Source organism: Cyprinodon tularosa, unplaced genomic scaffold (genome assembly GCF_016077235.1).
Source record: "Cyprinodon tularosa strain WSP-4 unplaced genomic scaffold, ASM1607723v1 ctg1068, whole genome shotgun sequence".
Classification (NCBI taxonomy): Eukaryota; Metazoa; Chordata; class Actinopteri; order Cyprinodontiformes; family Cyprinodontidae; genus Cyprinodon; species Cyprinodon tularosa.
In genome coordinates, this window is record NW_024037858.1 from 127,976 (window position 1) to 154,526 (window position 26,551).

Genomic DNA, 26,551 nt, shown 5'->3' on the forward strand with positions numbered 1-26,551 from the left:
ACTACTTTTAGTGAAGTACTTTGTCCACCACTAGACTCCACTAATATTCCTGCACAGTGAGGCTTTAATTCTGGACTATCTCCATCCAGCCTGGCTGCAGCCCTCCTTCCTCCTCCCACGTTGATCCGCCCTCCCTGAGAAGCTGTAGATGCAGACGGCTGGACTGCAGGCAGCTCAGACTGAGGCGCAGCAGCCGGCAGGACAGCAGCATCCTGAGAGACTCTGGAAGGGAGGACGGCTACACTTCCACTGAAAAACATTTCACGTGAGCTCCTTACTCTGCTGCTTTCTCTGCCTTTCATCTGCTGCTGAACAAGAAATAAAAAACTAATTTAAGTCACACTAACTAATAACAGGAGTAACAAAGTTAGCAATAAGAGTAACTTCAGGGTTCATTTGATAGTATTTTATCTTGAAGCTCCAAATTTTGCTTCATTTAAATGTTTTTTTCTTACAGAGGTGAAATGAATACTTATTCTGTTTAAGCTTACAATGTCTGCAGTTTTCCCCTAAATTCAAAGGCAGATGAACAAATAGATTCATTTATTAGACCAGAAACTGCATCGCAGACAGAAACGCTTTAAAACGAACCCTTAACATCAGCTTTTCCCTGAGTTTTCATTGAACCTGGACATCTGTGGAAGTGGGATGAGGCAGTTTGTGATTAAACATAGATCCATCCCAGACGCTGCCTGTGGTCTTCCTCGCCCATCGCTCCTTCATTTAATCATAGCAGGGATGAATATAATCCATTTCTCATTGGTTTTATATTAGTTATATATCAATAAATTCCCTGAATACTTGATTTTCAACAGAGTTGCTTTATTTTTCTCTTATGAAACAACATTTGAGTGGAGATCATTTATCTCTCTGACAGTCATTTAACTTCATTACTTATTATTTACGTATGTCATAGCTTCACTATGTGCAATAATAGTCATTTAGGTACCGAGCAGCATTGTAAATTGTAAATACTGTTGATTATATATACATAAGAGCCTTATCTTAGTTTATTCCTATATCTTATTTTACACTGTTTATAAGGGAAGGGTGGTAATTTTACTTATTTTATTCTGTGTTATATATTATTTTGCTCTATTGTACTAACAATTAAATGTTTCCCTCTTTTGCGAACAGTTGCACTGCAAAAAAATAATTTCCCACAGGGGATTTACAAAGTAATTCTTATTCAGATCGGCTACCCAGTTTGGTTTAATAAAGATTCAATGAATCAGGCGTTTACTCCCTAAATAATGTGGAAGTTTTGACCCATTAATACTGATATTAATGTTAGTCTTTATTTAAAACCTAACTTTCTTTCTTTCTCTCTGCTGAAACACTTGTTGCGCAGCCTTTCCTAGAAAGAAATCCAGTGCAACAAGTGTAGCGCTACAGTTTGGCGCTTTTCTTCAGACAGTGTCTCAAAGTGACAGTAAGTAGCTCCTTTCTGCTCAGCCCTCTGCAGGCCTTTGAGGGTTAAACCTCCGCTTAAACCTGCTCACCCCAGATTAGGGAGTCAAAGCATCCCTCCCTAATCCAGACTAGAGCTGCTACCTTTAATAGAGCAGAGATTTCATTCCTCTGCTCCACAGAGAAGCTTCTCATCCCAGATACTCTGCACTTCTCCTGTTTGTTTTCGGTTTTAATCAGAATTTAGCATTAAATTGTTAACAGAAATCTTAAGTTGGTGCCGCCGCCTTTTAGCCAGAAGATGATTCCTCCCTTTAATCCAGAAAAACCTTCACAGTTTATCTGTTCTCATCAGATTGTCCTTAGATGTGAACATGGTTGTTGGTTCATTGCCCTGCAATGACCTGGTGCATCCCGCACCTGTTGCTGAATACCCCACTCCTCTGCAACATTAGAGGTGATAGACATAGAAACTATGAAATGAAAGAAATTATAAGTTATAATATGGCAGAAAATTACAGCATCTGGGGAGATCTATTGGTTCAGACTCTGAATCCAAAGCTAAAAACATTTGGTTTTAAGTCCATTCAGTGAATTAGCTCACATTCCTACAAAGTCATGAGAGACCAGCAGTGTTAAGCGACTTTCTCGGCTCTGATGTTAATATCCTTCTGTTCGCTTTGCAAGAACAGTCTGTGCCATGCTGCCGGATCCTGTAGAGGAAAGGTTTCTGGATCAGGTACCTGCTGCCGGATGTCAGAGTTTCCCCTGTGCACACATCTCTGCAGGCGTTATTTGGTTTTTATTTAGATTTAATACACTTCCATGTCTATTTTTGTTGTGTTTTTATTTATTTTTGGGGGGTAGAACAGAGGAACAGAGAGATACTTTCAGGAGTTATGAAAACAAAGGGACCTGCTGTAAGGCCGACATGATATTACCAATAATAATTAGTTATTGATTTTATTTTATTCAATCTTTTTCTGATAAAGTAAATGGAAGTCAGTAAATATTCAAAAAATAAATAAAATAAAAACACATGCATGTTCCTGGCTAATCTAAATAATGATTTTATTTTTTCAAGCACACGCTTAAAAAGTTTTTTTTTTTTGTCCCATTAAAGGAAATAGGCTGAAGTACGAATATTTATGGGTCTAATCCTTGCATTCATTTCATGCTAAATATTAGATCTATTTATTAAATTCAACAAGTTTTTAAAAAGCCTCAAAGAATTGAAAGATTATCAACAATAACAAACACCTGAAATATCAGAAGACAAAGGCTGAAACAGAACCGGTACAGAGAAGCACATCAACTCAAAAAAACAGCACTGCTAGCTTAACAGAGGATGACAACCAAAAAATGGTTTAAATAAAAAATCAAAAGGTAATGTAAACAACAACTACCAAATAAAAAACACGTTTCCCATATATACAGAAATCTGTTATTAGATATACCAGACAATACTTTTTATATCAAAAAGGACTGGGAACTGAAGGTAAATATTGCAATGGAGGATGGGGAATGGGAGACCAATGATGTCATAAAGGTTTCCATAGAAACATGTGGAGGGACTTTGATTGGAAGATGAAGACGAGCTTCTTTAGGACGCCTTCCATTGTTTCTACATTTGTAGATAATCCAGCTGCAGAATATAGTTGGAGAGGATGAGGAATGGTTGGGGACGCTTAAACATATTTTAGGACCGCCCAGCGATGCTTCCTTTTTGGAAGGAGTTCTGGGATTTATTACACTCTTTACCTCAAGTCAGTGTCTATTCGATCAAACTCCTGAAGGCATGAATGCTATAGACCTAAAGCATATAGATACTGTTTATGACTGCTGGGAAAATGGATGAATCCACAGCCACCTGCAGAAACAGAAGCTGAGGGAGGAATGGAGGCTTTAACTGCTCAACTACAACTAAGATCTGATGTTTATGTAAAAAGGCGGCGACCATAGCAACATGCCGACAGTACGCTGTAACATCTTAAATGGTCACTTATTTATTTACTATTTATTATTTCAGTCATGAATAGCCTGTTACTAAGCTTTCTGGGCCCAAAGGGTTTTTGGTTGTTTTTTTCCTGTCTTTTGCGCTGTCATCAACAACCTGTGAGGCTGTCAAGGAATGTTTGTTTAAAGAAAAACAGAAAAAAAAAAGTTAATGCAAAAATCTGAAAAACTCACATGGAGAGAAAAGACAAGTAGAAGAAATTTAATGATGCAAATAGTCTTTGGCGCTCAGACCTCGGCAGGAAACATAGCGTTTTATATGCATGAACAGGAGTAAAGAACAGCCCAGTTTCCCCCCCCCCCAGGCCTGAAACTGCTGGTGGAGTGGAGATAGATGGAGTTGGTCAGTCTACAGACTGACCAACTCCATCTATCTCCACTCCACCACCAGTTTCCCCCCCCCCCAGGCCTGAAACTGCTGGTGGAGTGGAGATAGATGGAGTTGGTCAGTCTGTAGACTGCTGGTTGGAGAGACGGTCTGCTGAGCTTTATGGGGAGATCCAGTGGACTGCGTGAGCTGATACTAGAGCTTCACTCAGGGACCTGGAAGATGGAAGTCCAGCTGGATAACACAGGTTGAGAGAACCTGTCCATGTTGAGCAAGCATGAAGCGACAGTGGAGAGGAAAAACTCCCCATTGGGAAGAAACCTCTGGCAATACCAGGCTCAACATGGCGGTCTTCTGCTGGACCGGTTGAGATGAGACGCGGACCGCAGTAAGAGTCCAGGAGGAATGACGCTCTGATGAATCTTTAGCTACGATGGTGGAGGAGGGGCTGGAGGGGGGGTTAAATCTGAATAAAGTCAGACAGCGCATCCACCGCCTGCACCGTAGGTAGCAGCCAAGTTGTGGATCGGAGGCCTTTTAAGATGAACTTTGGATGCTGATTGGATTTCGTTGAGGCTTGGTTCAAAGCTGATTGGCTGTCGTAGGCGGATGAAGGCCAATAATCAGTTTATTCAGCTGAACTTCCACCAAGGCTCCATTTGAATAGAGCCTAACGGAGAACGGCAAACAGATTATCAGAATAGAATTCAACTTTATCGTCATTACATCGTCAAGTTCAAAGCAACGAAATTCCCTCTCTGCATGTAACCCCTCCCCTTAGGGAACAGTGGGCTGCCATTGTGCGGCGCCCAGGGGGCAGTGTGGGGTTAAGGGTCTTGCTCAGGGACCCAGAGTGGAGGCTGTGGGAATCAAACCCTGTACTTTCAACCTTCTCAGAGCACAGGTGCGCTGCTCTAACCACTGACCATCACTTCCAGAATAAACAGGAACCAAATTTAAGTTTTAAATATTGTAGGAAAAGCAGCAGAAATTTCCTCCATGGAATCAGCAACAGTCCTGCTTACTTCGCAAAGTCAGGAGTTTCTCCTGAAAGCAATTCATTTTTTAAAGAAAACATTTGATTTATCTCAATGTCAGGCTGACATTTTTCTAACAGATTGTTAGAAATAGTTTTGTTTGTAAAGCAGAACAGAGAGTAACTGCTCAGGTGTGTGGGAGAATTAATGCTGCCAGAGAACATGAATGTTCCAGATTCTCAGCACGACATCTGTTGCTTTACTCCATCAGTCTGTTTTCTGTCAAAATAAAATCCTGGAAGGCTGAAAAGTTATCACCCCCTTAATGGACTCTTTTATATAACATCAAAACTAACTAAAGTAATTTTATAAATCCATTTAATGTGAAGCTCTAAGAGACCAAATAAGACTGGAGTTGATGGAATTCTGTAGTAGGGATGAAACAATTAATAATGATTAATCGATTATTTGTTAACTGGAATATAGAGACTGTAAAATATGCCTTAATCTGACATAGCGACCCACTTAGAGCAGGAATTATACCAAGATTGTGAAATTATATATAAATATTTTGCATTTAAGTAAAAAAAAAAAGTTTTTGTCTGTCAATCTACTCTATCCAGAAGTCCTCGAGTGGAGAAGTTATAGTTTCACTTGGTTTAATTTTTTTTAAAAATTATTTAAGGAACTTTTTGCTATCCGATTATTAATCAAAAAAAAAAAAGTGTCAGATTAATGGATTTGCAAATTAAACGTTAGTTAACCCTGTAGCTCATATCAGTCAAACCAAGTAGAAAGCAAGACTTTTTGCATCATCAGTCGAAACCGTATTTCTAAAAGGTATTGAAGCTTAACAGCAGAGGGATGTCAGGTCACTGGGTTCTTCGTTCCCTCTCTCCCCTTTATGGATTTTTCTCTTCGTGTAGAACAGTACAGTCTGATCCAAGTCAACTCGTGACATGCAGGCATATGTAACATGTCGGTCTTTTCTGCCTCAAACTCATCAGATCTGGGCTCCCCTCTCTGGCTGTGGGTAGATTCCTGCTATAGAGCAAACTGGTGTGGAGATCAAGCAGAAGAACGTTAATTTCCCATAAGTCAGCTTGGCATGGAGCATGGTGGTAAACCTGGGTTTTTTCCCAAGCTTGCAGCCCCTGCAGCCCCCCATACCCCACGACCCCCCACCCCACCCTTCAAGTCGATTAATGGTAAAAAAAAAAAAAAAGTTGATTTTAATCTCCTGGAGGATTAAGAACCCCATGAGTTATTAAATCAGACTTCTGTCTCAAACAGAACGACTTACTGTACCACCAAAGACTTGGGAACCATTTTTATTTTACAGAAGAATGTAGATTAAACATTTCCACATTTGAATGATCACACACGCAGTGGAGGTTAGATATTTCTCATAATGAGAATCTCAAGCTTAGTACTTTTCTAGCATCATGATCATAGTCTTTCCAAAAAAGTAAAAAAAAACAATCCACTGGACTTAGTTTCCAAGTTTAAAGACGTTTCTTTTCCATCCAGGAACCTTTTTCAATTAAAACGTCAGAAATAGCGTTTAGTTCCAGGTTTTATCCAGCAGCCCAACATAAAGCCATTAAACGCTATTTCTGAAATCATCTATAAAAATAGTTGTATACAATTTGATGTCAGATTTGGAAACACAATAAAGACATTTCTACATTTTAATTCATTTCTAATTAATTTTTTTTCTTTGCTTATTTGTCACCATTTAATTTTGCTAATCTATGGAAATAATTTTGTTGAGTTTCTCTTTTGTCTTATCCGGTAGAAACCAGAGCCAGTCATTATTGTTTTAAAATAAAAAAAATAGATTTAAAATAATTGTTTATATTTTTGTGGATGGGAAAAAGTTTGAAATTGATTTGAGTTTCATTTTTTATTTCAATCGCAACTTAAAGACCTTTCAAAGTAAACTCAGTATCCATGCATGATTTTTGGTTTTCCCTCTTAAGAACAGATGTGACTCAGTTAGAATTTAAAAATGGTGATACAATGTTGGTTGTGGTCTGAAAATGTAGTTTTTCTTATTTTATATATTAATTTATCCTTTTTACTCACTATGAAAGTTTTCACTCAGCCTGTTTCACCTACAAGGCCAAACAATTTCCCTGCGTGAGGGTGTCTGTAGACCAGACGTACATTCTTCCCCAAACAAGCCAGATTCTTGTTCAAGGTTTATTAACAACATCTTACTGTTTAACCAAAGTGTTTGTAATTTGTTTTGACTCTGACTACTTTCCATAATCGTAAGTAAGGAGGAACGAACGCTGCTCAGGCAGAACAGGGCTGATTACCGTGCAATGAGGGCTGTATGATGAACTGTTTCTCTTTGCAAAGATAAAATAAAGTGCCGACTGAGTGAAATCCATCGATCTCCATTTATTTAACTGCAGCAAATAGTTGAATACTTTTTTCCAAATCCACGGTCAACCACAGAAATTTGAGAGCAGATAAGGAAGTGGAGAAGTAAGCAGATCCTTTAAAGAAAACATGATGAGATGAGATTTTGCAGTGTAGAGGCTGAGGATTTAGGGGATTGTCCTGTAACCGGTGGGTGATGGAGTGAATACCTCGCTCCATCCTTTTCCGTTGTTGTATCCTTGGGCAAGACATCATTCTTTCTTTAACTTTCTTCCTGTTTTACTGTTAATGCTGATGACATTAGATACACTAACGCTACAGATGCTCCCGACTCGCCACACTTACGCTGCATTGTTATTATCGTTGTCTGGGCAACCACATGTTTTACATCATGTGGCAACGTTCAGCTAGTCATATAGCATAACGTCACTGGCAAGCAAAGGGCCCAAGCAGATCTGGTAACTACAACGGAGCACCTGGAGAGAACCCAGGTATACACAGGGAGAACATGAAAACTCCATGCAGAAAGAATCCGAAAAACTACAAATCCAAGACCTTCTTGCTGCAAGGCAACAATGCTACAAACTGCACCACAGCGCAGACTGATATATAAACCATCCTTCATTGTGCCTCAACTACAACTTTATTAGTGTAAAGAATTAAGAAAAACTGTAAAACATTTAAACCTGCAGGGCCAGTCCCAAATCAATCTGTAGCTATTTGTGTTTTAAACTTCCCACTTCTTCCACAGCCAAGGAGCTGATATGGAAAACAAGGCGCTGGAGCCCGATAATGTGAGCATCCCCATGGAGGAGACTGCAGTGTGTAATGGAGGGAGTCAGACTCAGCTGCAGCAGGAGTCATCAATGTTGGCTGTTCTGAACAAGGTGGACAACCAGATCACGGATGGGCATCATTTCTCCCACCTACCCAAACGCACGGCTGTGGACATTGAGTTCATTGACGTTTCCTACACCATCCAGGAGGGACCATGTTGGAGGAGAACAGGTAGTCCCTCCAAAACACTCAGTAGCATGTATTTTCTCACAGCTAAGTATTTTCACAACCTGACCTCTCCAGTGCCAAAACACTGACCTCTCTAGGGCCAAAATACTGACCTCTCTAGGGCCAAAATACTGACCTCTCTAGGGCCAAAATACTGACCTCTCTAATGCCAAAACACTGACCTCTCTGATGCCAAAATACTGACCTCTCTAATGCCAAAATACTGACCTCTCTAGGGCCAAAATACTGACCTCTCTAATGCCAAAATACTGACCTCTCTAGGGCCAAAACACTAACCTCTCTAATGCCAAAATACTGACCTCTCTAGGGCCTAAAAACTGACTTCTCTAGTTCCAAAATACTGACCTCTCTAGGGCCGAAAAACTGACTTCTCTAATGCCAAAATACTGACCTCTCTAGGGCCAAAATACTGACCTCTCTAATGCCAAAATACTGACCTCTCTAATGCCAAAATACTGACCTCTCTAGGGCCAAAATACTGACCTCTCTAATGCCAAAATACTGACCTCTCTAATGCCAAAATACTGACCTCTCTAGGGCCAAAATACTGACCTCTCCAGTGCAAAAATATTGACCTCTCTAGGGCCAAAAAACACTGACCTTTCTACTGTCTGTTTACCTGCCAGCTCCCAGATCAGCTTCTCTGATTTATTTAACAAAAATAAAATATAATTTGCAAAGAATTAAACAGTGATTGCACTATTTCAGGACTAAAGAATATGAAACAAATGTTGGTAACGCGTTCTCTTACTGTACACCAATAACTATGTAATAATTTGGTAATAACATGGTAAGTTACACTATATTACAAGGTAACAAGAAAAACTTTAATGAAAATTTTGGTAAGTGTTGTGTTTAAAATTTTAGGCAGGCAAGGTAAAGTCAGACTTCTTTGATTTCAATCCGTTATTACTTGGCAACTCATATTCATGTCGCAGACAGCAATAAATTAATGTGTTATTATCTGGTAAAATGCAGTTTTTTACTTGTCATATAACAGAAAACCAGTCTTCTTCACTTAACTCTTATTTACACGTGAGTTCAGTTTTATAATGGTTTATTTACCAGGTCATAAGTTCCAATTAACTTTGTAAGCCATTGGTAGGTGGAGACTGTTATGAGGTAACCTAATGGTAATTACTGTCATGATTTTACTAAAGTTCAGAGCCAAATGCAGAAGACCAAACAGGGAGACCAAGGGAAAAGGTTTAACAGGTTTTATTGAAGAGATAATGCTGAAAAGTGAGGGGAAGGCACAGCGATTAGTTCAGGCTCAGTGGGAAAATAGATTTTGTGAACTTGGAAAAGAGAATTTGGTTGCTGACTCACGTTTCCAGAGAAGTTGTTGAATCTTTGACTCCAGTCTGTATGCTGTAGTTCCAGTGTTTGTCTGATTCGGTGGAGGGCGGAACAGGTTTTACCAAGAAAGCAGTTGTTTGTAGGTGAACGGAGAAACTGACTGCCACTTAGATTTCCTGCGGTACTTGAACGGGTCGTAATGGAGATGAATCCCTTTCTCAGTGTGAAGCTCAAACGATCTCTTGGGGAAAGTGGATCCAAACCTCCTGTTTGAAGCTCAGCTGATCCTTCCAGGGAGAGAAGGTCCGAAAAATCCAGTTTGCAGACTTCCTGCCGAGAGGCAAAGACAAACAATGTTAAATATTATGTTGACAAGAACTCAGTTTGACTCAGCAAAACTCAGCTTGGCTAGAGTACCCAAAACTGGCAAACACTCTAGCGTCGAGGTAGTGGCAGTCAGCAGCTTAAGAACACTCCGTTAACGAGGAAACCATCAGCAGGTGTGTGAGGAGGCGGACCAGAACCAGGCGCCTCCTGGTGGAGGAAGGGAGACAAACACAGAAACACAAACACACAGACAGGAGCCCTGACAATTACCCAGCAAAAGTCTCAAATGTTACATAGTCACATATGGTAATAAAATAATTACATGCAGGTTATTATTTTGAAATTATATACCTTAATCCTGGTGTAATTACCCAACTACTAATTACTATAGTGTAACTTGCTATGTTATTACCATGTTATTACATGGTTATTGACGTAATGTAAAAGAAAACGTTACCCAAATGTTCAATAAATTATGTTCTTTTAATGTAAAACTGAAAATGTTAAAAAAAAAAACATCTTAAAACATCAGTTTCATTGATATTGTTTTTAGATGTACCAGTCAGGAGGTTTTATCCTAAAAATGAATCAAATTCAAGAATAGAGATTAACAGATACTAAATTCAGTCACAAACATTTTTAAAATAAAAATCTAAATGAAATAAAAGTCAAGCTTTGAAACCTGTGTAGTATTAAACTAACCTGATTAAACAATCTATTTTCTGTGGTCCGTATAAAAATGTGATTATATACCAATTGAACTTTTTGCTACTTAGTATCTATATTTTACTTTTGAGTTATATCTGCCAAGCATCTGTAAGCAGTTTGCATCAGTTAACATTTAAAACAACATTCTTTAGCCAAACTTTTATTTGAACAATGATAATAATCCTGATCTATCTCTATAGTTCTGCTGCTATAGGCTTAGACTGCTGGAGGACATAGGGACCCCTTTTTCATCATTCTGCTTCATTCTATCTCTATTCTCCCACTCTGCAGAATCTGTTAGTTCAATCTCTAACGTTCTGCTCTCTCTGCTTTTTCTCATAGTAGCTTCATCTGGTCTGTTCCTGTTTGGCTGTGACTCCATCCTGGAGAGAAATATCAGCTGTGCTGCTGCCATCAACACCTTTGTTTCTAGATGTTGGAGCTTGGCCTGTTTTCCAGTGTAGTCCTGTTTCTCTGACTGTGACTAACTGGATGTGCTCTCTTCATCCTCTGACATGGGAGCTGGCTCGGAGCTCGTCTGCCTGGCTGTGTGTTTCCTGGACGGGGCCGCCTGTGGAGCTGGTTGACAGTTGCCTTTTGTATCTATGCTTCTTTTTCTATGTCTGCTTCTGTCTCCTTGAACCCCAGTGGGCCTCAGCAGATGGCCGCTCACACTGAGCCTGGTTCTGCTGGAGGTTTCTTCCTGTTCAAAGGGAGTTTTTCCTCTCCACTGTCGCTACAAGCATGCTTAGTGTGAGGGATTGCTGAAGAGTCAATGAGTCGATGCAATCAGCTGGTTTTCCTTAGATAAAAAACTTTGAATCAATCTGACTGGATGATCTGGTGAACTGGAAAGTGACCTGAGATGATGTGTTGTGAATTGGCGCTATAGAAATAAACTAAATAGAATAGAATTGAACAATTAAGACCCAAAAACGTCTTTGCTCTCCTTTATTATTGTCTCTATATTCAGGTGGCTTTGCTAGTTTTTTTTGTCTTAATGGCTTGCTCTGATTTCTCCAGGTTTTAAAGCTTTGTTAAAGTCCCTCTCTGGAAAGTTCTGCAGTAGAGAGCTGATAGGAATCATGGGGCCTTCTGGAGCCGGGAAATCCACGTTAATGAACATTTTGGCTGGATACAGGTAGGAGGAGAAATGTTTAAGTTGCAGAAAAGACCCCTCAAACAGGATTAATACTATGCCAAGTTCTCTACAAACTATCACAATCTAATTGGATCACAGCAACTTGGAAAAAAATGTCCTTAGTGGAAGGGCATTCCTGAAGTTGCTACCAAAAAAACATATTCTCTTGCTATCGTTCATGTCCTGTAGATGCTCCTCCACCCTCAGGATGTTTAGGATGAACCTCTTATACGCCATGTTTACTATGGCATATAAGAGGAAAGCAGTAACATGGTGCCAGTTTGGTTTTTTTCTAGCATCGTCTTGGTCCTGTCAGAGGAGGGCGTGCAGTTCTGTGTAAGCGACCTCATGTTTTGTAGCATATTTTATGTTCAGTTTGTGCATCGCGTTTCTAATGGGTGATGTCATTTATGGTGCTCAGGGAAACGGGGATGAAGGGTCAGATCCTGGTAAATGGGAAACCCAGGGACCTGAGGACTTTCAGGAAAATGTCCTGCTACATCATGCAGGAGGACATACTGCTGCCACATCTCACTCCCAGGGAGGCCATGATGGTGAGCTGTGATAGAAGATCTGCAGAACACCAGGCGCTGATGTCCACAGCACCTAAAGAGCCGCCTCTCTCAGCTCAGGCTGTTTTAAGATGTAAGATAACAGTTATATTTTCCCTATTTTCTGCAGGTTTCAGCCAACTTAAAGCTTGATGAAACTTTGGAAGTTAAAAAAGAGCTGGTGAGTAAAAGTATTGGCATAAATATGATCTAAATAAGGTAAATCGGCAGTAACGATAATCCCCCTTGTATTTAAAAACCCATATTGAAGAGGTTCAGCAGTATATCATGTGGTGTTTACAGATAGCAAACGGTAAAAGACAGAAAAAAAAAGAAAGACTGATTTTAGACACTAATTTATTTTAAAGTAAACAATTCATGACATCGATTTCATATAATGTGAACACAGAGTTAAATATTAGCGGTCTATCAGCCACAGAGCAGACAATATTGTTAAAGCAGCACTGAGAAAGAAAACTGACAGATAATTCCTCTATGAAAAAAAACTCCTATTCTATTCTTAACCATCCAAATAAACCTTTTTTCTCTGTAACATTATTGTCATGACTTTATCTAAAGCTCGGACCCACATGCAGAGAGACCAATTCAGAGACACAGGGGAAAGGTTTAACAGGTTTAGTTGAAGAGATTAAGCACGGTGCAGTGTTGCTCTGAACTCTGCTCACCCGGAACTGGAAGGTGAGGGGAAGACAAAATGATTAGTTCAGGCTCAGTGGGAAATTTCAATTGTGGATTTGAAGGAGAGGATCTGGTTGTTGACTCACATTTCCAGAGAAGTTGAAGAATCTTTGACTCCAATCTGTGTGTTGTTTTCCAGAGTTAGTCTGATTCGGTGGAGGGCGGAACAGGGTTTACCCAGAACTCGGACGGTGTAGGTGAACGGAGACACTGATTGCCACTCAGATTTCCTGCTGTACTTGAACGGGTCGTAGTGGAGATGATTCCCTTGCTCAGAGAGTAAACTCAACTTCCTCTCAATGAGACTGGATCAGTTTGAGGCTCAGTTCGAGGAGGTTCGAAAAGGTCCAGTTTGCATGATTACTTCCTGCCGAGAGTTAAAACTCATGTAGATGTAACCCACCAGTTAGAGTTAAAGTACTATTTTTGTTGTTTTCTACATACTTTTATTGATACTGGGTTTTATTTTGAAAACCGGAAGTTTATTTTGATAATACCGGAAGTGCGATGCTTAGAAAAGCGCATCTAGCTTAACCTTGTTAATTGACTCACGGAGCCCTGCACTTTCACTCACGTGTGATAAAAAAAAAAAAAGAGGAAAAGAGTGTGGATGAGCACAGAGGGAGCGAAGTTAGTGGGTAAACACAACACCATCCCATCAGGAAGGCTGATTCTATGACCCATTGATGGCGAGCCTCCCAGCTTGAATCCAGAGTTTCTACACCACCATACGGCGGACCACCAATCTGTCCATGGTATGATCGTGCCAGTCACCCTGACTGACACCACCTTGAGTCTACCTCGAAAAGTGCACTTGGACCCCCCTCCTTGACTTTTGACTATTTCCCCCAGACTTTTATAACTGACATTGACTGAACTAAGAGCAACCGCTCTCAAGAAGGAACAAAGGAAAATCAGACTCTCTAAGAGACACTTTACTTTCTTAGTTAAAGGGCCCATAGGTTACGTTGTTATTATTGTGTGTTGTATTATATGTTGCCGTGTTCTTTTTGGCAACTAAAATCTACAATTACTACAACCACCTGTGTGTTTAGTTATTGCACTCTCTCAGCTCCTACGAACCTAGTCTGTGACGTGTACATACCTTGAAGTGGGTTACATAGACAAGAACCCAGTCTAACTCAGCAAAAACTCAGCTTGGCTAGAGTACCCAAAACTGGCAAACACTCTGGCGATGAGGTAGTGGCAGTCAGCAGCTTAAGAGCACTCCATTAACGAGGTAACCATCAGCAGGTGTGTGAGGAGGCGGACCAGAACCAGGCGCCTCCTGCTGGTGGAAGGGAGACAAACACAAAAACAAACAAACAGACTGGAGCCCTGAAAATTATTCTTCTGCTAATGTAAATGGAACAGTTTGCCTGACTTACCAAAAACATTTAACAATTTCCACTTATTAGCATTTGTTTTAGTTCTAAAAAATAAAAGCCACTATAGACCACACAATTCCACATTTTAGGAAAATATTTCAAACATATTAAATAATGGAACAGTCCACTGCAGAAATTTTCAAACCGCTCTTCATCCTTGCTATACAGTTCGGCATAAAAATCTGCAGCTCTTCGCCTTATGTCACCATCAAAAGTCAAAAGAACCCCGGCAGCTGATTTTAAACCATGCAAGAAATTGCTTTCTCCTTTCTTTGAGCCCAGCAAGTCAGCTAAAGCAGCTTTTTTGGACTTCAGGTTTTCAAAACAACCTTGATCTCCTGTGGATTATACAAAAACCTGCAAATCCACCATTTCAGTCTCCAGATCTGTTATAGATTAGGTTACATCAGATGAAACATTGACAGTGTGCTGTTGACAGAATTCTTTGATTTTAGTTTTACCACGATCCCACCAATGCATTACAGGTTCAAAATTCCCTTTTCTAGATAGAAAAAGCTAAGTTGAAAAACTCAATCTCTCAGTCCGCTCACCACACAGTCTACCACCAACTCCCAGCATGCAATGTGAAAGGAAGAAAGAAAAAAGAAACAAAGAAGACAATAAATGAACAAACGAGTGAGAGAAAAATCCTAAAGCCTCAGCATTGCAGTAGATCCTTCTGCTGCTGTTTCCATATTTTTCTCCGTCATCTTTAATGTTTTGCTTCTTCCTCTGTTTTTGCTTTTCTTTTCCTCCATGTTACCATTGCAGGTGAATGAGATACTGACGGCCTTGGGGCTCCTGGACTGTGCCCACACTCGTACCAGCGCCCTCTCTGGTGGTCAGTGCAAACGTCTGGCCATTGCCTTAGAACTGGTCAACAACCCCCCAGTCATGTTCTTCGATGAGCCCACCAGGTAGAGAAAGGAACACCAATGTCTTACCGTACAGAACAACGTTTACATGGCAGAGGCTTTGCATTCAGGCAGACTAGTTGGTCTAAAAATGTATTGTTTACTTATAGTATTAGGTAGGTTTTTCCCTACTGTTGGTGACAGCTGGAAATAGATGTTAGCGTTTTCCATATACATAATCGAAACTGCAAGCACCAGGATAGTAAGGCAAACGTGTTTTACTGGCAGGTTTCTACATTTGAAGTTAATTTAGGCGTTAATAAACTGTTTCAGAGGAGTGATCATAGCGCTCTGCATCAGCAATGCTGCGTCTGACTCCCTGCCAGCTCCCAGATCAGCTTCTCTGATTGGATGATGTGGTGCGTTGACCATTAAAAGTTCAATTTTTCAAACTCCAGCAGCTGCTGTTTGGTGAGTTCATCACGTGCCTCAGATGCTCAGAAGCTCAGGAGGCGCTGCTCCTGCTTCTCCAGAAGCAGGACCTTTAGATGCGCCTCAACCATATACTTTGCATGTATACCGTTGCTTCTGTTGCCCAGAGTGCATGCAGTGTGAACGTAGTATTAAATCTCTAGGGAGTTGATTAGACAATGAAGACATCCCCAAAATCCAACAGACAACAGATACAGTTTTGAAAAGTTAGGGGACAATACCAGAGAAGAGAGAGAATGAATAATGGAAGTAATGAAGGGGAGGAGGGAGGTGAGACTGTGGAGAGGGGGTCAAGAGAACAGGTAGAGGACTTGGATTTAAGAATGAGGTCAGAAATTTCAGAAGAAGTGGGCAGTAGGAAGCAGGAGGATGACTGGTTGTGTGGGAGGGGCATAGGGGAAGGGAGAGGCAAGGCAGTCGTATGTAGTTGCTGGTGAATGGAGCTGATTTTTTTTTTATTAAAAAAGATTATTAAAGAATTACTAGTCTGACTTGAATACATGTGAGAAGGCAGCGAATCAGGGGGGTCAGAAATCTTGTGCATTATAGAAAAGACAGACTTGGAGTTAATGTTGTTGGAGCAGATAAGGTACATATACATATATAGATATAACAGGGGGGCAGTGTTGAAGGCAGACAAAAAGTCGGATAGTTCAAAAGAAAATGCCCAATCAGCAGTTACAGCAATTAAATTCCATGCAGTTTATTTCTATAGCTCCAATTCACATCCTGTCATCTCAGGTCACTTTCCAGTTCACCAGATCATCCAGTCAGATTGATTCAAAGTTTTCTATCTAAGGAAAACCAGCTGATTGCATCGACTCATTGACTCTTCAGCAATCCCTCACACTAAGCATGCTTGTAGCGACAGTGGAGAGGAACAAAAACCCTTTGAACAGGAAGAAACCTCCAGCAGAACCAGGCTCAGTGTGAGCGGCCATCTGCTGAGGCCCACTGGGGTTCAAGGAGACAGAAGCAGACATAGAAAAAGAAGCATAGATACAAAAGGCAACTGTCAACCAGCTCCACAGGCGGCCCCGTCCAGGAAACACACAGCCAGGCAGACGAGCTCCGAGCCAGCTCCCATGTCAGAGGATGAAGAGAGCACATCCAGTTAGTCACAGTCAGAGAAACAGGACTACACTGGAAAACAGGCCAAGCTCCAACATCTAGAAACAAAGGTGTTGATGGCAGCAGCACAGCTGATATTTCTCTCCAGGATGGAGTCAGCAGGGAAGAGGATATCAGTTGTCCAAAGAGGTTCTGTTGTTACAGAACCTCTTTATATCCGAGCCATATCCGATGGCGGTTTGTTTCTCAGGTTAAGTAATAACAGTCTTTATTCCAGTCATTTTTAACATATCAATTATTTTTAAATTAAATGCATTTGTCCTTAAATTTAGGAGCTAAGTGAGACATTTTGCCAACAGAACAAGACAATTTACATTTAAAATAAGGAAAAACAATGGCTTTGTCTAATTTCAAGTGCATATTATTCAATTATCTTACTTTAAGAGTAATAATCCTCATTCCATTGGAAAATGCTCTTATTTACCTACTCAATTTAAGGGTAAATACACTTAATTTTTTACTTATTTCTAGATTGTTTTTGCAGTGCAACTTCACTGGTTACTGCTGCTGGAATGAAGCGCTGTACACAACCCCACCCCTCAAAAGCCCACAAAGTACCGGGTCTCTTAAGGGTCCAAAGCAAGAAGATAATAAACCACGGGGAATGCAAATTTACCCGAGTAAATGCATGTGGTAAACTTTTGAATAAAGTGCAAAAGTTTACTATCTTTTGAAGTAAACTTTTGTACTTTATTGTCCTGTGTAAGTAGTGACAATTTCAGACTATTTATACTTAAGGAAATTAATTTTATATTTGTTGTCCTGTTGTCATATTTCCTTGAGTTCATTAAAGTGTTGAATCAACCTGAGCTGCTCATAGATTTGCTTTCTCTTATTTCAGTGGTTTAGACAGTGTGTCCTGCTACCAAGTGGTGTCCCTAATGCGATCTCTTGCACTGGGAGGACGTACTATTATCTGCACCATTCACCAGCCGAGTGCCAAACTGTTTGAAATGTTTGACAAGGTGCGTATCTGTTCACTCTGTGATGCTCACAGGTCACATTGCCCTCTTCCCTTCTAGATGCCTGTCAGAACAGCAATGCTTATAAAACTCGTATCTCATCAGCTTTCCAAGATAAATTGTCTTTTTCACTTCTTAGCATTAAACTCTCTTTCTTCCCCAGCTCTACATCCTCAGCCAGGGTCAGTGCATCTATAAAGGATCGGTGCCATACCTCATCCCCTACATGAAGATTTTAGGTCTCAACTGTCCGACCTATCACAACCCTGCTGACTTCAGTGGGTTCACATTTCTACCAAATCTAAGTTTTACCCTTTTTTTTTAAGTTGACTTCTTAACTTTATTTCTTTCACCGTCTCTTCTGATCAAGTCATTGAGGTGGCGTCAGGAGAGTACGGGGACCTGAACCCTGTACTCTTTGAGGCTGTTCAGGGTGGAATGTGGGCCCTTGAACATAAGAAGAACCTCTGTGAAACCAATGGGACGCTGATTGTTGCAGCAAACAGCTCCATGGTAGGTAGGAGATGATGTCCATGCTTAGTAGCATCACATATATTTAATGGTCAATGGGCCGAAGATAACAGGTATCACTGAAAGAAACATTTTCCTGGGTTTCAACCAGGAAGAATTTAGATTTATTTATTTATTTGACAGGGAAAGTGTACATTAATAAGCCTTCCTGCAAAGGCTATTTTTCATCTGTTGTCCATGGGCAGATCTTTAAAATGTCTACCTAAAAATACAACAGTAAGAATTTTAAAGTGAAAAATACAAAAAAAACAAAAAAAAAAAAAACAGCTATAACTCTTCAAGACATTAAGAGTCATTTTTGGTAAAAAATGAAATAAAATAATTACACTATTTTTAAGATTTGAGATTGCTGAATAGTCAATTACAGTATATATATATATATATATATATATATATATATATATTTATCTATATATATATATATATATAGATAAATTGATATATATATATATATATATATATATATATATATATATATATATATATATATATATATATATATATATATATATATATATATATATATATATTGAATTTGACTATTTATCTGGGATTTAAAAGTTAGCTCAGGGTCTATTAGGATGCCTAGGTATTTGAATTCTGACACAGCTTTTACCACCTTTATCCACTGTAACATAAATAGAAGAACTCCAAATTCATTTTTTTTAAATGTTGTGTCTGAAGGCCAATTTATACTTCTGCACCCTCAATCTTTCTCTGTGCGAGACCACGCCCCCCCCGTGCAAAGGTTCTGCAACCGTCATTGCGCACCTCAAAAAAATCATGACTACGTCTCAGAAGGTCGCAAATTCGCGCAGACCTCAAGCAGAAGTGCGCAGAGAAAAAGCAGCTGTGATTGGTCCTTGGTATGCCTTAACGGCTGTCTGTGTGGTCGTCCTTCTCGATTCGGTGTCAGGGGGGCGCCATATTTAAAAACCGAGGAACAATGGACAACTATGACGAAAGGTTAACCAGCATTTTTGCAAAGTCCATTAACAGAACCTGTTCCTCTTCGATGTCTAGCAACTCTAGATCCATCTCCATGACCGTGATATCTTGCAGACATTGTTTTTTTAGAAAATAATCACTCCCGCCAGCGCAGCCAGAGTTCTCGTGAGTTCTCCAATGGGCTTCCCCTTGCGCTTTGGCAGGAAACTGCTGTGCATCCCTAGAAATTCCAGAACGACGGTGCAGAAAGATACCAGCAAAACTGGTTTGCAACCAGACCCAAGCGACATTTGATGTGTGCGGTTACAGAAGTATAATCTGCCCTTAATTCTAAAGTTATAAAACCTTAAGTACTTAGAATAATTCCTGATGTTGCTGATTTTTATGTCTTAGTTATCTGTAAATGTGGTGTTGAATATTTACAGTCAATCTGACCTGTAACTGATTAATGTCATGAAAGTCATCCGTGTTGAATTTATGTTGATAATAAAGTGATCTTCTGTCTTTTCCAGAATACTGGACACATAGAGAGCCATACTTTTGCCACAAGCACGCTCACACAGTTCTGCATCCTCTTTAAGAGAACCTTGATAACTATATGTCGAGATCAGGTAGGTGACCGTATTGTGCCATCAGATTCAATTGCCTAAAGGCCAGAACACACCGAATCGTGCCTAAGAAGTCGTGGTGTTATTTCCTGCAGAGGGCAGCGTAGCTCCGACCAATAGAGCCCAGGTCTATTTTATTCGGACTACGCAGCAATTCAGCAGCAATTTCATGGGTCTGACAGGAAGAGAGACGCAGTTACAAAGTAAAACACATCCGCTTTGGGTGAAAATCCAAAATAAAATCTGTTAATCTGACAGGGAAAGAGTCAGTCTGGAGTCGCACATCGTGTTTATAGTCAGCAGGACAGACTGGAGCAAAAACAATGAATGAAACATTAAAATAGAAACTTTCCCCATGATAGGAGGACAGGAAACGGATAAAGTAGTGATCCTCTTTGAGCCTCACAGAAACCAGAATAAGGAGGAGCAGACAGAGCAGGTCAGCGCAGCGTATCTCTCTCACCTCTTTGTGGAAAAAAGAAAGAAAAACTTCCCAGATCTCTCTGAGGATCACCTCTCTGCCTCAGTCACCATGGAAACCGTCCCACAGAGTTTATTGCTGCCATTTTCTTTTATTTAGCGAAGATCTCATTATGTTTTTAATAGATGAACATTCTCTATCTGTTCTGGTTCTAGAAGCTGCACAGACTCGTTATGTAGAGCTTTGCTTTACATAATGCACCTCTGGTGGGTTTTTTTTGTTTTTTATAATTCATCATAATCTGTCCAAGTCAAATGTGGGAAATTGTTTTACTTCTTGTATAGCACAGAGATGAGAAGTGTAAAACATCTATGCAGATCTGCTCCCCCCACCTAGTCGGAGCCTCTCTATACGCAGTCAGTGTGACATGGAAAAAAATCGGATCAGAGATTTAAAAGTCGTTCAGAGGCGGTGTGTTCAGACCTTTATCTAAAGCAGTGAGGCAGTTACTCCATGTGATATGATACTGAAACTGCAAGTTTTCTGCCGTTGCTCTTGTTTCAGGTTTTGACCCACCTTAGACTGATCTCCCACATCACCATCGGCATGATAATAGGTTTGCTCTATTTGAACATTGGCAACGATGCCAGCAAAGTGTTTAACAACACTGGATTCCTCTTCTTCTCTATGCTGTTCCTCATGTTTGGAGCTCTCATGCCGACCGTGCTGACCTGTGAGTATTACTATGAGGCTGTTTCACAGCAGTCCATATAAGTTGTTGTAGTTGCCTGTGTGTAAAGCTCCAATCATTCACCCAACAGTTCCTCTGGAGATGTCCGTTTTTCTGCGGGAACATCTGAACTACTGGTACAGCCTTAAGGCTTACTACCTGGCGAAAACCATGGCTGATATTCCCTTCCAGGTAATCTAGCAGCTTTGATAAGGCTAAACCGTTTAACTGTCAAACAAGTTTACCGTTAACACAAAGTGAAGCTCAATAATGACCTCTAGTGTTGGTTGCGGGCATTGGTTTTCTGCTCCTGAAATTGTCTCAAAGGTATAGTGGACGATCTTTTATTTACAGGTGGATCATCTCAATCAGTGGTCCTCCTATCTGTCAATCATTCTGGTGATATGCAGAGATGGGAAGAAACGAAGTACAAATACTTCGTTACTGTACTCGAGTAGATTTTTCTGATATTTTTACTTTACTTTACTACTTATTTTTATGGCGACTTTTTACTTCTACTCCTTACATTTTAAAAAAATTGGCTCGTTACTTTAGTTTTGAATCATTTCAATGGAGTTACCGTTATTATTTTTCACCTCATCAATACCAAATTCAATCTAATTGGATGGGAATCTACGTTGCATTTGACGCACCACTACAAGATGAATCGACAGATTCGGCGGTATTCATTGGCGGCAAATCATTGCAGCTTGGTGGCGGTGGCGTTAGCATAGTAGCATGGACGACGAGATGATTGAAAATGAACACAATGGAGATCTAGTCCTATTGGCAGACATCCATTTAAAATGTAGGCAACGGCATGAAAAAAGTGGTTTCTACTTTTACTTTTATACTTTAAGTAAATTTACAAGCCTGTACTTTGTTAGTTTTACTTGAGTAAAGAAGTTTAATCAGTACTTCCACTTTTACCAGAGTATTTTTTAACACAAGTATCGGTACTTTTACTCAAGTACGGAAAGTGAGTACTTTTGCCATCTTTGGTGATATGTTTATGTAAGGCCCTCCTACTTGCTCGTCCCGTTAGCTATCTTTTTCTTTCAGGCGTATATTTGTGGAGAGCTACGGTTTCAGACAGTTATTGAAGCTCACCTTTCTCACCACGGTTCTTTGAAAATGGCGGCAGCTCGTAGGAGAAAAATTGTCTACGAAGTGAATGAGAATAAAATAAAGGCCTCCGAAGAGTCAGATGTATCCCAGAATGCTTTGCGCCGAGAGCTCTACTCGCTAGTAATAACAAAGATGGCGCAGGCACCGCGCGGTGGAGGAGGAGTTACGTGGCCAACGGAGCAAAAAGCAGTGATCATCTGTCTGAACGGTCAGTTAACTGAGTTCACTACAAAGTTCACTATATAGTCCCCGCTGTATGTGGACACAATTAGCTTCTATGAACCTTTGTCATAATGGGTCTAATATTTTTTGCCCACATGTAGAAACACTCACAGAGAGATTGTAAAAGTTTGAATGTTTATTTTAAGACAAGCAAAAAAAAACAGGAACCAGGTTAACAGCTTGGTGGGACCAATGATCCTGGTGTGACTGCACATAAAGAGAGAGAGAAATGATGAGTTGGTGGGGAAAATGCAGAAGACTGAGGCTCTGCTCTTACTTGATCTAGCTGCCAGAGTTTGGGGATTGTATGTGATTCCAGTTGTGGCGGCTTTGGCTGGTTGATGGAGGACGAGACGTTGGAGGGCGGACAGGTTAGTTTATGGTAGCACAGAGGAGCAGCGGAGCAGACTGTCAACTGGAGACTATGATGTGGTCTGAGCTCAGAGGGGAGGAGTTGTGGAACTCTCGGCGTCTCGAGAGGATTTCTTCCAGGGCTGGAAGGACTTAAAAAATCCCAAAGGGTCTGAAAGGTTTCCTGCTGAAGATTCACGAGAAACGCTCTGGCGTAAAGGTGATGACATTCAGCTGCTCATATACTCTTCTGAAGTGATGATGGTTGATTGCAGGTGTGGGTAGTTGAAACGTGTAGGCAAGCCCTCCAGGACAGAGTAACCAGATGGCACCATCTGGTGGACAAACGGTGGAACTGAAAAGGAAAACAAGCTAACCCCACAAACTGGAACCCAACTACTATGAGAATAGCAGATTTTAAACAGTGTGTGCACGAGGAGAAATGGGCTCGTGCACGCTCTTGTACATGCATTTTTTTTTTAAGTGGAGAGGGCGGGTCTTTTACATTAATCCTCCACAACACCTTTAAATCTTGCTGTGTTTTCCTGTGAGAACGTTCTTTATGCAGGGGGTGGGTTTGTTCCCTTAGAGGAGTGTGTGTGTATTGGGATATTTGAAAGGTATAAATGCATGTACTAAGATTTACTCAGTCAGAGTCTGAGGACTCTGAGTCTGAGGACTCTGAGTCTGAGGACTCTGAGTCTGAGGACTCTGAGTCTGAGGACTCATCTCTCCATCTGAGGATGCTAAATAAATCAGAACCTTATTTCTTGCAAGAAAGGCCTCTGTCTCAGATCCCTAACTAAAAATGAGATTAAGAACAATGATGTCCTTTTTACCATCGTCGCAGGTAATCTGCCCCATCATGTACTGCAGCATTGTGTACTGGATGACAGAGCAGCCTCCAGAGGCCACCCGCTACCTGCTCTTCATAGCCCTGTCCATCTGTACTGCCCTAGTGGCCCAGTCTTTAGGCCTGCTGGTTGGTGCTGCTTCCACATCTCTTCAGGTGAGATGAATCTCTATCCTCAGTGAAATGTAGGACCCCTCGCGGTGCCCATTTGACATGTTTTGTCCTCTGCATGGATCTACAGGTAGCTACATTCATTGGACCGGTCACAGCAATCCCAGTTCTGCTTTTCTCTGGTTTCTTTGTGAACTTCGACACCATCCCTAATTATCTGCAATGGAGCTCCTATGTGTCGTACGTCAGGTGTGTGAATCTTAAGTAGCATCATGGTCATCTGAACCACAGTTTTCAGATTATCAGACAAGGTGCTAACCTCCAAGTATTTATATGCTATATATATATTTTATGTGTGTCTTGTTATTCTATGTTAAAATACTGATGTTTTTAATTACCTGTCAATTATTTAATCACTCATAGAAAAATAAGTGAACTAATATAGAATTGATTTTTAGTTTAAAAATTCTTACTTATCTAAAGGTCACATCTAATTTACTTGTGCACATTTCAAAGCTTATAAAATCACATTTTGACAGGATGCAAATTAGGTTTGCGTCTGTAAAATTCTCAAAAGGACAGGCTAAAAATAAATGTATGCAGAAAATATGCTGATCATCAGAACATGCATATTAGAGGATGGGGATGTATAAAGATTATTACTGTTTGACAGTCAGGTGTGCTTCAGTCTCTTCAGATGGAGGCTTAGTGGCACACACAAAAAAAAAATGAAAAGATTTCATCCATCTTATCTGGGGTCGGGTTATGGGGGTAGCAGCTTCAGTAGGGAGGCCCAGACATCCCTCTCCTCAGCCACTTGGTCCAGCTCCTCCGGGGGAATCCCAAGGCGCTCCCAGGCCAGCAGAGAAACATAGTCCCTCCAGTGTGTCCTGGGTCTCCCCCTGGGCCTCCTCGCAGTGGGACGTGCCTGGAACACCTCACCAGCGGGACGTCCAGGAGGCATCCTAACCAGATGCCCAAGCCACCTCAATTGGCTCCTCTCGATGTGGAGGAGCAGCGGCTCTACTCTGAGTCCCCCCCTAATGACTGAGCTCCTCACCCTATTTCGAAGGGAGAGCTCAGACACACTAGAGATGAGGGTAGGAATGTAAATCGACCGGTAAAACGAGAGCTTTGCTTTTTGGCTCAGCTCTCTCTTCACCACCACAGACCGGTACAGGACACGCTTCACAGCAGACGCCGCACCAATCAGCCTATCGATCTCCTGCTCCATCTTCGCCTCATTCGTGAACAAGACCCCAAGATACTTAAACTCCTCCACTAGGGGCAGTACATCCTCCCCAACCTGGAGAAGGCACTCTACCCTTCTCGGGCTCAACACCATGGTCTCGGATTTGGAGGCAATGATCCTCATCCCGGCCGCTTCACACTCGACTGCGAACCGCTCCAGTGAGAGCTGTAGATCACGACCTGATGAAGCCAATAGAACCACATCATCTTCGAATAACAGACGCAATCCTAAGGCCATCAAAACAGATCCCCTCAACAACTTGGCTGCACCTAAAATTATGTCCATAAAAGTTATGGGGAATTGCTGGCTGGGACAGAAGACAGAAGCTCCCGCCTGTTCAGTAAGGCCAACAATTCCCTTTAACAACCCCCCTTTCAGAGACATAGACAGGTATGGGGCATTGCAGGCTAACAAAGAAGCCAAACGACCCCCATTCCAAAGGGGTGGACCCGTTCGTCTGATCCAATTTGCATGTTTTCTAAACTAAAACCAGGCTTTGTTGGGCTACAGTGTAAAACCTGGAACTAAACGCTATTTCTGACATTTTGAATTGAAAAATCTTCCTGGATGGAAGAGAAACAACGTCCAGTGGATTGTTTTTTTTAAACTTTTTTGGAATCTGGTAGCAAAGCTTCACTCGATTTTTGAAAATCCAATTTTTCCCATTTTCAGTATATTGTGTACTTTTTTGTTGACCACATTCACAAAAAGCTCTTCCCTCTATGAGACCAGAAGCTTTATTGTCAACTTCTTACTGTCTATATCCCTTCAACAGGTACAGCTTTGAAGGTGTGCTGCTCTCTATCTATGGGATGAACCGCTCAGAGCTGCAGTGTCCTGGGAAGGTGTGTAAATTCCAACAGCCTGAGGAGGTCCTGCAGTTATTAGATGTGGAAGACGCAAAGCTCTACATTGATTTCATTGTCTTGGGTATCTTCTTCATCATCCTTCGACTGACGACTTACCTCGTACTGCGCTATAAGGTCAAGTCTGAGCGATAGCATATCCTGTCTTTTTCATTGGACGTCTTCTTGTGCACAGATTATGGGATGTCATATCGGAGTTTGATTACTTCATGTTCTCTGATTGCTGCTTAATGAACAGAACACAAATTCTGGTCTCCAGTCAAACAATAACTGCGGTCAAGGTGCTTAGAGGTCATCAAATAAATCACCAGCTTTACCTCATGGAAACTGTTGGATCCACAAAAGCACATGGCATCCAGACTGAGTCATCTTCACATGCATCGCCGTCTGGCAAATGTTCTTAAATAGGACAGAGATGTTTTCTTAAAGTAAAATAAGGTGTAAATATTCACACAAAGTGAAAACATCCTCATCATGAAGATGCCTACCAACATCTGAACACACTTAGAAGTAGGGCTGTCGCGGTTGAGGAATTATTGCACCATTATTGCACCATCTTTTTTTCTTTATTCTAATCTATTTCGTAAATGTGCTTGTATATTGTTGAATTACCATCTACATGGCTACATTTCCTTTGAAAAATGGTGCTTAAACATTAAAAAAAGGTTATAAAAAAAGGCATGGCAAGTTTATAAACTTTATGCAGATCAAAGGGCAGTGATGGCACAGATATGCCTCATTTCTCCGACGGAACTTAAGAAAATTCAGAAGAAGGCTGAACTTTTAAAGGCAAATTTGACTTAAGGATCTTTAATAAAAAAAAAAAAAAA

The 26,551-nt window shown here is 40.7% G+C and overlaps 1 protein-coding gene across 1 annotated transcript; it reads left to right on the top strand.

Moving 5' to 3' along the window:
* The first annotated feature begins 189 nt into the window (after nt 1–189).
* Nucleotides 190–26,551, top strand: LOC119785505 (ATP-binding cassette sub-family G member 4-like). The gene is made up of 15 exons (XM_038288218.1): nt 190–265; nt 7,874–8,130; nt 11,506–11,623; nt 12,045–12,177; nt 12,305–12,355; nt 15,033–15,178; nt 17,580–17,703; nt 17,864–17,978; nt 18,071–18,213; nt 19,692–19,790; nt 20,773–20,941; nt 21,030–21,130; nt 23,490–23,648; nt 23,734–23,852; nt 25,631–26,551. Exons 2-15 carry the CDS (start codon nt 7,887–7,889, stop codon nt 25,854–25,856), a joined length of 1,947 nt encoding a protein of 648 aa, XP_038144146.1. The 5' UTR covers nt 190–265; nt 7,874–7,886; the 3' UTR covers nt 25,857–26,551.

Coding starts and splice junctions, on each gene's coding strand:
- LOC119785505 (XM_038288218.1), top strand. CDS start 7,887: ATGGAAAACAAGGCGCTGGAGCCCGATAATGTGAGCATCCCCATGGAG. Junction 11,624..12,044: donor AACATTTTGGCTGGATACAG/GTAGGAGGAGAA, acceptor TATGGTGCTCAG/GGAAACGGGGATGAAGGGTC. Junction 19,791..20,772: donor TAACTATATGTCGAGATCAG/GTAGGTGACCGT, acceptor CTCTTGTTTCAG/GTTTTGACCCACCTTAGACT.